Source organism: Diceros bicornis, chromosome 4 (genome assembly GCF_020826845.1).
Source record: "Diceros bicornis minor isolate mBicDic1 chromosome 4, mDicBic1.mat.cur, whole genome shotgun sequence".
NCBI lineage: Eukaryota > Metazoa > Chordata > Mammalia > Perissodactyla > Rhinocerotidae > Diceros > Diceros bicornis.
Genome location: NC_080743.1, coordinates 4,566,845 through 4,580,144, shown reverse-complemented (window position 1 = coordinate 4,580,144; position 13,300 = coordinate 4,566,845). Strand labels below are relative to the sequence as shown.

At 41.7% G+C, this 13,300-nt stretch overlaps 1 protein-coding gene across 3 annotated transcripts in view; it reads right to left on the bottom strand.

Annotated features, from left to right (window-relative positions):
• Window positions 1-305: 305 nt before the first annotated feature.
• DNAJC6 (DnaJ heat shock protein family (Hsp40) member C6) overlaps window positions 306-13,300 on the bottom strand; it is a 137,524-nt gene continuing 124,529 nt past the window's right edge. For 2 of the 3 annotated variants that reach the window (XM_058538224.1, XM_058538225.1), the window contains exons 14-19: window positions 13,081-13,149; window positions 11,983-12,102; window positions 7,640-7,903; window positions 5,264-5,406; window positions 3,217-3,393; window positions 306-2,581 (exon numbers count right to left, since the gene is read on the bottom strand). In XM_058538224.1, the coding sequence (XP_058394207.1) occupies window positions 2,480-2,581; window positions 3,217-3,393; window positions 5,264-5,406; window positions 7,640-7,903; window positions 11,983-12,102; window positions 13,081-13,149 (875 nt within the window). In that variant the 3' untranslated portion in view covers window positions 306-2,479. Of the gene's footprint in view, window positions 2,582-3,216; window positions 3,394-5,263; window positions 5,407-7,639; window positions 7,904-11,967; window positions 12,103-13,080; window positions 13,150-13,300 lie in introns of all 3 variants that reach the window. The other variant, XM_058538226.1, reaches the window with a different exon arrangement.

The window sequence follows — 13,300 nt, the reverse complement described above, 5'->3', positions numbered from 1 at the left end:
TGCCTCAGCACACAAATGCAGCTTTGAATATCCATTAATAGTCTAGCTAGGAGACCAGGATTTCTATGCTGATTCTTTTTGAAACATAGTATTCATGTAGCATGAGCAGAAGTGTGTGTGTGTGGTGGCAAGGTTGGTTAGAGTATAAATCCAGAAATCCTGTCAGATTGGGGCAAATGTATTATATGCTTTTCATATTCTTTCCCCATAACTTTTCTTAAAAGTGAATCATGTCGGAAGGTGTAATTCAAGTTTGTAATTATATTCCTACAGGTGCAAAAATAACAGGTTTCTACAAATATTTTTGAGCCTTTTAATATACATTACAAATATTTTAGACCAATCACATTTTGTTGTGTGTAACGTATTTACAAAACAAAAAATATATTACAATAAATATGAATGAAACAGTGAATCTGATCAACAACAAGCTCTGTCACAACCAGATATTTAAAAGGAATGCAAAAACCTGTTGGTCTGCATATGTTAAGAGTTTTGAGATAAATAGGGGTCCAGAATTATAATGTATCTGGAAAAGAGATGAGGGAAATCCCAAATTTAGGTTAGGTAAGATTCTTTCTCATTGCTAATTATATAATGTTTAATGATGTTTTAAACTGTGAGCATTGATGAATTATCCAAACATGATACAAAGCTAATATAGTTCTACCATTTCAAAATGTACATGACAGTCACATAATATCCTTTTAAGTATTATCATTATATACTGTAGTTCACACGATATCTACAAATGTGAATGAGAAAGAAACAAGTCACAGCAACATATCTTACATTCCAATTTTAAATAAGACAAGCACAGACTGGATCAAACATTATTTTATAATACGTTAATAAATAACACCTAGTTTGTTATGGTTACCTTGAACAGTTTACAGCTGTATATTTAAGAGGAGAACATTTTCTGTGAATTTCACATTGTCAGTAAAAGGTAAAATAAATAATGAACCTTTATAACCAAAAAAAAAAAAAGAAAGAAAGAAAGAAAGAGAGTTCTATATAGAACATAAAGTATTTTTGACATGCTGCTTTTCCAGTACAGTTTGCCACAAGAAAATTAAAATAGAAACAAAAAATGATTGTCTTTTAAAAACAAGTTTTGAAAGCTTTTCACAACATTGAGCATGAACCTTCTAAGATTAGCATGGAAATCTTTTTGCCCATCTGCTTTGCATATATGTACTATGCACATCGTGCATGTGCGCAGCAAAAGAGATCTGTTCAAGTCACCGGATAACAACTGCTTACCCCTCAAAATGAGGAACAGCCAAAACACCAAACCGAAATCCTACCAGTCTCAAGTCTGCAAAGGTTTCCTTCTTGCTTCGCTTTCACAGATGTTGCTGTGTGAATCTTGTCCCACCTACTTTCAAAACAAGAAACCCCACTGTAATCATCCAAGGGGTCCAGTCTCACCAGGTTGCGGGGGAACCTGGTTCCTGAAAGAGAATTCCGACAAGCTGTCTCCTCGGTCTGTAGGTGAGCACAGCTCTCGCTGCGCCTGCACCTGTCTGCTTACTAGTGCTCGGTGTTGTCTTCTCTTCTCTTACCACCGCCACTCACAGACCTAGAGGACACTGTGTCCCTGCTAGATACAGGTCCTGCCCAATGGCTCTACCACCTTGGCTAAGCCAAGGGAAGAGCATTAAGCCTTGTGGCAAAATTAGAAGTTTCTTTCAAATCAGGTTTAGAGTTGTTGTTATGGTATTAAGACTTTTTCTTTAAGCAACCACAGTTTTCTAAAGGGAAAGGAAGGGAGCAGCCCAACTTTCTGACCGGGAATCAAGATTTCTACATCCTCAAAGTCTCTATTCTCTTTCGTCAGCATTTCCACTACTTTTTACCTTATCCAGAAAGAGTTGGTGGTAACCACTAGATTGTAGTATAATCACTTTGCACAATTCGAGTTCTCTTACATCTGTTAGGCCTCTTGACCACAAGTGTCTACAGTATTACGCTAAAGACCATAGTAAACTTCCATTAAAAAAAATACTTGATGGTTGCGTTCCTGGAGTCCACGTAAAGCCGTTGCTCAAATTACATCTTTCCAAGAAAATCTAGAAACCATTAGTTAAAATCCAACATGTAATCCTATTACCATAACTTTTGCTCATTAATCCTATTCTCAGACAACGAGACAGGTGTCAGGCCTTCGGTGGCCGCTATTTTCCATTTCCCCACAAAATGCTGACTAGGCTTGCAGAGGGCAGGCTGGAACATTGTAACTCTGCAAGGTCACCTGACTACAAGTTCCTCTGCAGCTTTGGACCTTTTACGGTGGGGACTTGAGAAAACAAACATCCAAGATCGTTATCAATGAGGAATTAATTCACGAGTAATTTAGCAGTTTAGTACTAGATACATGTTACTAGAGTTTTTGGTTCATCTGTGAAAACCTCAGAATCGTGACACACACTAAGCGTCAGCACAGGTCTGCAGCAGAGATGGAAAAGCTCAGAAATTAATACAAGGGCTTCTGGCCCTGATTTTCAAATTCAGACCAGGCATCATTGAGCTCCATGAAAATCATCTTTGCATATTGTTCATAGGGTTGCCCAGTAGCCTACAGAAAAAACAAAGCACGCATCAGATACCACAGACCAAAATTTATTCATATTAAAATTTTCACTGCTATATGTGGGCTCTAAGTAATTGAAATTTTTTTCTATTAGGCCATTTCTCTTTTTGCAGCCCTATCTGTGTGACCCTAATTACTACAACGTCCCCAGAACGCCCTCTCTGCAGAACTTCTCATAAGGTGGTAGTCATCAGTCAATGAGTAAGTAACAGAGAACTCATGGGGCAGCAAAAGATGCATCTCCATTCTCCAGAAGTATCTACCAAATGACAAAGGTTCATGACAGCCTCTCTCCAATTGATTGTATTTCTAAACTCATATTTTCCCATTTCTAAAAATAGTTAGGTTCTTTGAGACCCTAAAAACTAGTCAGTGGTGACCCTTACACCTCTCTAAGTAAAGCCCCCATTCTGTTCTTTGTAATATATAATTTGATTTCTTTTCACCCACTTTATAAAGTATAATATTTGTTTAAATACCCAATTTTAGCCCATGGACTTGATTTTATCATATAAATGGCCTAATAACCAGCAAATTGAAAGTATGATGTTTTAACACATGCTCATAAACTAATGAAATGAGGAGCAGACAAGCGACACGAGAGGGCAGCCTATACTCACTTTATCTGGGTGCACCACCAGCACGGCCCTCCTATACACCTTCTTCACCTGCTCTGGCGTTACCAGGTCTGCCATGCCAACTGGTTTCCACTTGGTCTCCCCAGCCCACAGCACGGTGTGCATCGTGGAGAGCAGTGCTCTGATGTTTCTCTCTTTGCCTTCAATCCATTCCAGAATCTGTAAATGCAGAGAGAATTAAGATATTCAAATGCTTTTGAGTCCAGAAGGTCTTCATTGGGATGCTCCAACAACGTCACAGGACTTGGGGCTCCCTGCATACTCCACGCCGCTTCCTCTACTGGAACGCTTCTCCATCCCCACCTCCTGCCTTGTCTTTCTGGTGAACTCTTCATCATCCTTCAAAAGGCTGCTCAGGAATTTCATACTGTCCACCTTTGAGATATTGTAATTGTCTGTGTGTTTGTCTTTCCCTGCCATTAGGCAGAGCTGTTTGAGGAAAGGTACTGTTTCTTATCTGTCACAATATCTCAGGAACCAAATAACCCGCCTGGCACAGGATAGAGTTCAAGGAGGTTTGTTAAATAAATTAATTAATCCATTTAGTCATTCATTCCAACTATTCATTCTACTATTTGAATCTTCATAGTTTGAACAAATGAGGTGATTAGGTTGAAGGGTTCATAACCATGCATCACCATTTAGCACAGAACAGGAGCTAAGTGCGTATCTGTTGTTGAAGGAATGGTTGAGTCCAGGTTAATGATGGCTACTCTCCCAAACAATTAAATACCCTGTACCAACTAAACAACCAAGCATGGTTTAAAAGACATAAATGACTTCCTTTTATAGAAAACTGTGAGTTTGCCTAATGAACAGAAGTTATCGAGATGGAGCACCAAGTTTTTATTTTTTTTTTATTTTTATTTTTTTATTTTATTTTATTTATTTTTTCCCCCAAAGCCCCAGTAGATAGTCGTATGTCATAGTTGCACATCCTTCTAGTTGCTGTATGTGGGATGTGGCCTCAGCATGGCCGGAGAAGCGGTGCGTGGGTGCGCGCCCGGGATCCGAACCCAGGCCGCCAGCAGCGGAGCGCGCGCACTTAACCGCTAAGCCACGGGGCCGGCCCAAATGGAGGCATAATTCAGGGTATTTTTTATTTTTTTATTTATTTATTTTTTTTGCGAGGAGATCAGCCCTGTGCTAACATCCGCCAATCCTCCTCTTTTTTTGCCGAGGAAGATGGCCCTGGGCTAACATCCGTGCCCATCCTCCTCCACTTTATATGGGACGCCGCCACAGCATGGCTTGCCAAAGCAGTGCGTCAGTGCGCGCCCGGGATCCGAACCAGCGAACCCCGGGCCGCCGCAGCGGAGCGCGCGCACCCAACCGCTTGCGCCACCGGGCCGGCCCAGCACCAAGTTTTTAAAAGGAATATAAAGTCTCTGTGCTGTTATGTGAAGTGAAAAGCAAATGCAAACAAAGGATCCTACAGTGTACTCAAAGAAGTCTCAAAGAATCTATGCATCTTCAACACATGTTCCAATCTGTCTGGAAATGTATTTTTTCAAAATGTGTAAGATTGGCTGCCTCTGCTGGTCCTGGTTTTGGAGATGTTTTAATGTAGTAGCAGGATAGAACCTCATCTTCCAGTTTGTGACAGTGTCAGCATATTTAGTATTTTGTCGCATAGGAATCCAACCTCTCCATCTCTGAAGAGCATTCCAAGTCTCTTGATCTTTCAGACTCTTCCACTACCTTGCACAATTCATCAACATAACACCCTTTTGTTTCCAGGCTAACCTGGGTGCACCTGTCCACACGACATCCTCATCTATGAAATAAGGGGGTTAGAGTAGCTGGGTTGCAACCTTAAAAATAATAATTAAAAAAAATTGGAGACACATTTTTTCCCCCAGATCAAATCTTACCTCGACTTTCAGAATTAAAAACAGATAAAAATACAACTGCTTTGGTTAAAAGTGGAGGGAAGCTGTGAACGAGGGATGCTGATGGCTCCACACACATGATCTTGTCATTGACCTTGTCATACAGGATAATCACGCTGGCTCAGGGGCTCGCTCACCTTTAACTTCTCGGGATCCATTTCCTTAGCCATTTCTTCCTTTCTCATCTCAGCTATTGTTCGAGGCCCCTTTTTGTCTTTGTGAGCATTGAAACCTTGACCAGAAAGTAGGTCTTCAAAATCAGCTGCCTTTTGTTTCCCTTCTGCAATATAATTTTTGAAAAATCATTACAGTTTCTACTCAAACATAATATCATACCATTATCTCCTAATATTTAGAGTCTTCAAGGTGCTTTCACATGCATTAAGCCCTTTAATCCTCACACTTACCTTGTAAGTAGGGAATGAGACTGTCATGTCCATTTTGTAGATGAGAAAAATGAAGTCTGGAGAACTTATCATAGACCATGATCATATACCATGATCCAGAATCATGTACCATGTCCATGGCAAAGCTAGGACTTGAGGCTGGATCGTTAGACTAAATCGAATTCCGCCATTCCGTTTCCACTGTACCATCTTTTTATAGATGAGGATATGCATAGTTCCCCGCCCCCGCCCCAGTCATACACCTAGTTAGTGTCAGTTATGGGACTAAGACCTGGGTTTTGGTTCTTGAAATCCACGCATGCCACCGCTTTCCTGCCCACACCCAGCTGACACTTTTAGTCGGTCATAGGGCTCTTTTTCTCCAAGTCTGGCTGTGGCCTCACACTCTTTCTCAGTCTGTTTGGAGAAGCATGGTGGCGAAGAGCAAACACTCAGGAGACAGACTCCCCAGGCTTGAATTCCAGCTCTGCCACTTATTAGCAAGGTTCCCTTGGGGCAAGTTACTTATCTTCATGCCTCAATCTCCTCATCTGTAAAGCAGGGATGGTGTTAATAATTCTACTTACTTCAGAGGGTTGTTGTAAGAATTGATGTTAACATTTTAAAGTGCCCAGAACAGTGTCTGGCTATTTCAGTGTTCGTTAAATTAACCCAAATGCAGCAGTCCATGCAGTCAATGCCCATCACCCAGAGTTGGTATCTGAATTGAAACTGTAAGGTGTCCTTACACACGCTTGCACTTGCACACACTAACATGTAAGTGCTCTGAGACTAGGAATTTAGTCTGTCCTGTTCACTGCTGTAGCCTCAAGGTTTTCTACTCGGAAGAAGCTCGATAAATATTTGCTGACTGAAGACACTGGCCCCACATCTACTCACAATAAAAATGGAAAGGAAGCCACGTGACTCTATGGAATTGTTCAAGGACTATCCACTGCTAACCGAAGAACAAACATGATGCTACGTATTCCCAACGGAAGAATCCCTGTCATGTTAGTATTGTGAGAAGGCACCTGTGCGATAGCCAGGAGAGTGTGTCCATTAAGAGCAGGGGTTCTGGAGCCAGATTGCCTGGGTCCAAATCTTGCCTGGGTCTACTCACAAGCTGTATGAATTGAGGAAATTACTTTATCGATCTCTGTCATAGATCCTCATCTACAACATGGGGTTGGTTTTGAAGATTACATAATAATACAGGAAAACTGCTTAGAATAACACCTGACATAGAGTGAATACTCAACAAATGTTAGCTACTGCTACTAGGAGAAGCAGAAGAATTTCCTTTTCCACGTTCCATAGAGAGAAAGGCACGTTTCCTCATCGTGTTCCCATATATTTCATTCTTGGGTATGATCACATCATTTGGAATGTAAAATGTATCATAACAGGTCTTTTTACAAACTCAAATTTAACCATCCCTGCTATGAAAAATGTGTTATTTTTTACTCATCAAGAATCCCATTCAAAAAAAAATGGAATCCCATCAAGAGTATCCTCCAGCCTTAGCTGTTGGCCCATTTTGTGTTAACTTTCTTCTCTTCTGAGAAGAAAAACCCAGCACAGGAAACCCACTGATCTCGGGGACATCCACCAACCAGAGCATAAGAAAGACCAAATGTCCAAGACATATCCACTCTTCCACTTGGGACCAAGGGCAAATGGGAACACAGTGCCTGAAAGGTTTCCACCCTTTCTCTTCCAGCCCCTCTTCCAAAGGGGCAACAGCCTCAAGATCCACCCACCCTCCACTCGCATCCATTCAGTCTTCATTTTAGTGCCTACTGTGTGCCAAGTGCTATGCTAGGTGCTAATGGTAACGTGGCAAAAAAAGATCAGGTCCCTGCCCTCCGTCTGGTCTCGGTGTGGAGAGAGAACGACGCCTGAGCCAGCAGTCACAAAACCACACGAGAGGTATTAAGAGCATGGTAAACCCAGGGGCTCCAGGCACAGAGTTGGAGGCAGGGACCATGTGATGTCTCTTCAACTGTAAGATTGCCTCAGAAACTACTGGAAGTGTTTCCTGTCTCCTTCTTCAGATGCACACATGTACACACATTATGGCAACACACGCCACCCTACAGCCAGGCTCCAGACCACCATCCTTACCCAAATTCGCGGACCCTTTCCCACGCTCGGTCTGGCCGCCAGGCACGCCCGAGAAGCTCACGTTGTAGTTGGGCCGGTTCTGGGGAGAGGAGTGCGCCGTGCTGGGCTGGGGCTTCGATGGCGTCTGCTGCCAAGTGTAGCCTCCCGCCTGCTGCCACCCTCCACCCAGGGGTTGGGGAGAGGCCTTCTGCGGTGAGCTGAGAGGGGGAAATCCTCCACCCAGTCCAGTGGGTGTGGTGGGTTTGCTGGCAAATGAAGAACCACCTACAGAAAAAAGGGAGAAGGAAGGTAATGCTATTGTGAGTAGCCTCTGACTCTTATGTCCCAAGTGATCATTTGCACTGACTTTAGTGGAAATTGCCTTGACTGACAGCAGAGTTAACCTTCCTAATAAAGAAACTGCAGGCATATGCTTCCTTTAATCCCCAAGATGACATTTTTAGGTATGTAATAATAGCCCCATCTTTTCTTCAGATGAACAAACTGCAGCTCAGAGCAGTTAAGTGATTTTCGCAAAGTCACACAGCCAGCATGTGGCAGAACCGGGACTTAAATCCAAGTGTTTGACTCCAAGCCAGTGCCACTGTGCCATCCCTCCCCTCCTTCCCACCTTCTAAGCAGATACTATTTCTTCCCTGGAGTAAAAACTACCAAATGACACAAACAGGGAATAAAACAAAATACGTCCACTCATTAAGGTGCTACTTCCACTTCAAATATCAGGATTAATCATTGTCATAAAGACAAGCATGTTAGCACCCAAGAGTAAACAAGGATGCTTTGAAATTTCACAAGTAGGTTTCAGTTTCACACAACCTGCACGTCATTGCAGGAGAGTAAACGCAGCCGACACTGGGACAACTCTGAACAGGGCAAAGGATCTTATTCAAGCTTTAAAAAATGATATTACTTTGTATCAGGAATTTAAATAGAACCTTGATTCCATAATCTCCTAACTTTCAAGTGCTCACTGCATGTATCCTGGGCTGTTTCCAAAATATGAAGACCAGCTGTGGCCAGTGTTTAACGAGGTAGAAGGAGAGACTGACTGTGATGATCTCCAGAGACTCTGTCATGCACCAAAACCCCAAGCCACGGTGATAATATAACACTTCTATTCGTTCATTTATGAACCACTATTGAGCATCTCCTACAAGCCAAGCGGTAGACACAGTGGTGAAAAGGCAGATGCTGACCTTTCTCTCAACGGGCTCATCAACGTTGTAGGACTTTCTGATGTCTACCCTTCCAGAATATTTTCTACCCATGTTCACCAATTCTAATTTTTAATGCCACTGAAGCAGAGAATTGACAGAAATACAAAGAAGCAGCAAAACCCAGAGGCCGCTGCTATCCTCATTAAAAGCTAGAGCAGTGGTTATCAACCTTGACTGTGCACTAGAAACACCCGGGGAGCTTTAAACACCGCCCCCCATACCCAAGCCACAGCCAGACCAATTAACTCAGAACATCCACGGGAGGAACTAAGGCATTGGTGTTCGTATCAGAATTGTTCAGCGTGAAGATGCCTCAAGGAGAAGGACGCTGTCTTTTGTCTTTCCTGAATTGCAGCTGTCTAATTTGTAAGTTTAATTTTCACTCTAAAGCAATTGCCTAGGAGTCAAAAATTTTAGCTTGCAGCTCCTGCTCATATACCTGCTCACTGTGTGGCTTTAGGAAAGTCACTTAACTAGTTTCCCCAGCAGTTGTAAAAATTACTGCGTTTCAAAAACGACAAAGCACTCTTGAATTCCTCCTAGATTGGTTGTTGTAGTGATATGAGTGTAGCTATTCTGAAACTATTTTTGTTGTCTATTAATGTTGCTGGGATCCAGGGAAACGGAAGTTACACATACGGAATAGGGGAAGGCAAGGAAGAACCCTGTGGTACTGGATGGAATTATATATATTTGTACCCACTCATCTCCTATCTCTAGCTCCTGAAAGGTAGAGTAATGGCACCCACCCCACTACCAAAGAACACACTTAACACACAGATTTTGGTTTCTAAATACAATTCCCCACAAAAAGGAATGAGGATTCCTTCAATAATGACTGATTCCAGGACGGGGGCATAAAAATTTCAAGACAAGCCTAGAACATGTTGCTGTTCCATAAAGAAAGTTCTCAAAAAATGATGGAATCAAGAGAAAATGGCATAGAAGCCAGAACAACGGGGCTTTCAAAAACCAAATCTAAGACAACATGAACATTAAAGGAAATAATGACAGTAATGGATGATAATCCACTGAATCAAAAAAAAAAAAAATCTATTAGTCCATTCTGATGAGAGAGAGAGAAAGAGAGAGAAAAGAGATTCTTCCTAACAGTGAGATGCCAATTAATATATGTAGAAAGCAGGACAGAATCAGAAAATCACAATTTTGCAAATATCATAGTAATGACTGCTTCAGGCAAGAATCATTAATAAATGCTAAAACCAGCAGGGGAAAGTCAGATAGAGAATAGGACATTCTCAAATAGGATTATCTCAAATAGGATAGTCTCATATTATCTCCCCTAGATTACTCATTAATCGCAAAGGGAAAAATGGTAACTTTACAATGAAGAAAACTGGCAGATTTCACCTTAATCAAGTGATCAAAGTTAACAAACTGAGACTTTTTCAACTGGCCAGTACCCTTCAACTATCAATGTCATGAAAGGCAAAGAAAGGCTGATTTCTTTCTTCCAGATTAAAGTGTCTAAAAGGACATGACAACTAAATGCAAGATGTGATGTTGGATTTTAAAAAAGAACTTCCTCTAAGGGTCACCTCTTCAGAGAGGCCTTCCCTAACCCCCTCATGACTAAAATAACACCCCCACCCACCCATCACTCACCATCACTTCTCCACCTGATTTTTTCACAGCACTCTGCACGCGGGTTATGTGAGCAAGCTTTAGAGCTAGACTTCATGGGGCCGAAACCTTGTGACTTGGGCATGTTACTAACATTTTATGCCCCAGTTTTCCTCATCTGCAAAATGAGGATTATAACAGTCCCTACTTGAAAGATTATTGGGAAGATTAAATGAAATGATATCTGTAAAGCACTTAAAATAGTCCCTGACACATAGCGAAGCCTCCAATAAACATTAATTGTTGTTTTTATTATCTGACATCATATTGCATATTAATTCATTTACTGTTTGTTTCTCCCTCTAGAATACAAGCTTTAGGAAGGCAGGAATTTTGTTTTGGTTTTGTTTGGCTGGTTGGTTGTTTTTTATTAAAATAGTGTTTGTACATAGAAGGCACTTAGTAAACAGTTGTGGAATGAATAAACAGATGAAAAATGAACAGTGAATGAGATTTTATTTGAAGTAGAATTTCAACTGATGTTATTATTTTTAAATTTGAAGATTACCTTAAGATACAAAGAAGGGGAACAAATTTGAGAGTTCTTAAAAGAAAGAAAAACTTTAAAGAATAAATAATGGAAGGTCAAGATTCTGACACTATTAATAGTAGCCATGCTCTCATTGCCTGCAGACAATTTGTCTCTAAATGCCTCAGGAGGGCTTTCTGAGAACCTAAACTATCAACATGGCCAATCCAAACCTTTGTGGCAGGGCTACCCCACCCCTCTTTAAGAACTCTGCACTGTCCAGAGGAGGGAGGAAAGAAGAGGAAGAAAAGTTTCGAGAAGTGCTAGTCCAATGAACTACTCCTTGGAAAAAGGTTCCTTGGTAAAACAGTTTGAGAACCCTGTAGACTACATCCCTTTTGGGGAGCATCACCGTAAACACTGATTCTCAGAAGTTTTTGCAGTAATCGAAGTCCTCTGAACCCAGTGTTTCCAAAATTACTTGTTCATGGAACACTTATCCTATAACGATGATCAACTTATGATGAAAAACACTTTGGAAATACTATACAAAAAATCTATTTTCTGTATGGAATTTTACAAATGGACCAGAGAGCACTGGAGTCTGTGCAGGGAAGAGGGATCCCAGTGTGAGCATCTCACTGGTAACATCCCAGGGAGGCCCACACATGGCTGGCCCCATGTGGCACAAATCTATCTGACCAGCCTCATTTCTCCACGTTTCCCTATGTTACTTTTGCTGCAGCCAAACTCTGTTGTCCTGGAAGTTCCAACTTTTTCATGCTACTAATCCAAAATTAGGTATCAGAGAAACGGATTAATTGGGGTTATTTCTAACCCAATATATGAAGCCTGTTTCCATTCTTTTAAAGCCAATCTCAGGTTTTAAAGGATAGTTTAAGAATACACACGATTTTAGGTCCCAGGTTAGCTTATTAACACCAAAGACTTATATTCGAGACTTTGTAACCACAAGTAAATGTTGTTTATATTTTAACCTGCTAAGTCTGTACCTAATGTCCCCAAGTCAGCAAAAGGATCGAGAGTCTGGGGTTTGCTCTGATGGGTGGGAGTGCCATGGGAGGATCCCGTCGGGCTGGTGGCAGCTGATCTGCTTCCCATGCCAAAACCTCCTGCGAGGGGAAGAAGAGCATTGAAAAGGAGTTAGTTGTCCAAGGCTGAATTCCGAAATTCAGAAGTCAGGAGCTACTCCCCATCTCGCCCCTGAGGGCAAATTAGGAGATATGTTAGAAGTTGCTAGACCCTGTTGCTCTGACTTAAGTGAATAGTGGCCTGGAGCAGGGACAGGGAACAGAGAAGGCATACGTCGTTTCCTGGCCACACATGAACTGTTATGTCCTGTGTCTACCTCTCATGTCACCCGACTTCATTCTCTCCTGTGGGATTTGGAGTCAGGCCTGGATCTGAGTTCTGGCTCTGCTACTTCCTAGCTGAGCGACCTTAGGCATATTGAGCTTCAACATTTTCTCCCTTGTTAAAAAAGGAAACAATTACCGCTTCAGAAAGTTGCTGTGATAAACACACGCACACAATGTGCTTAATTTGCACAGCATTGGGAACGCAATCCCACAAGACAGCTCTCAAGAAATACCATACTAGCCATGAGAAAGAGAGCTTATTTATTACAGAGAAATCCAGCCCTGAACAAGTGCTTTGTGAAGAAAGAAGACTATTCAGATTATCTAGCATCCACTCTATACCAGAAATTTTCATAAAAGTTACTTCACTTAAACTTATACAACTATGTGGGGTAAGAATTATGAACCCCATTTTACAGATAAGAAAACTGAGGTTTAGACGTGTAAAAAATCTAAGAGCTTCCAAGTGGCTGAGTTAGACATATGCCCAGATGTGTCTAATTCTATTGTCAAGATGGACATTCAGCAAATGAGACTCAGAAAAGGTAAATAACATATAATATGCAGCACCATCATGTCATCGTGGGCAATGTGGAAAACTCCGCCAGAAAGTGGGTCTTGAGGAAATGACACAGGAGGGCTGTAATCCTGTGAAGTCTGCACTTCATCTTGGGTGAGGGATATGCTTTAGCAATTGGTTAAATGTGCACAAAAATAACCGCTGACCATTACCTGGTTTAGTGTGCCAGTCCCAACCGCCTGAAACATCTGGCTGAACATTCACGGCAGGTGTACTAGAAGCTGCAAGTGGGGAGAAGAAAGAGAATCAGGACAAGAGAGCTCAGAATCCACTTTTCTGAGATCACACGGGAATATGCTATCCCTTCCATGAAGCCTGCATGGCCCTCCAAGGTCCCAAGTGATTTATCTCTCCCTCCGAGCTCTCGCCACA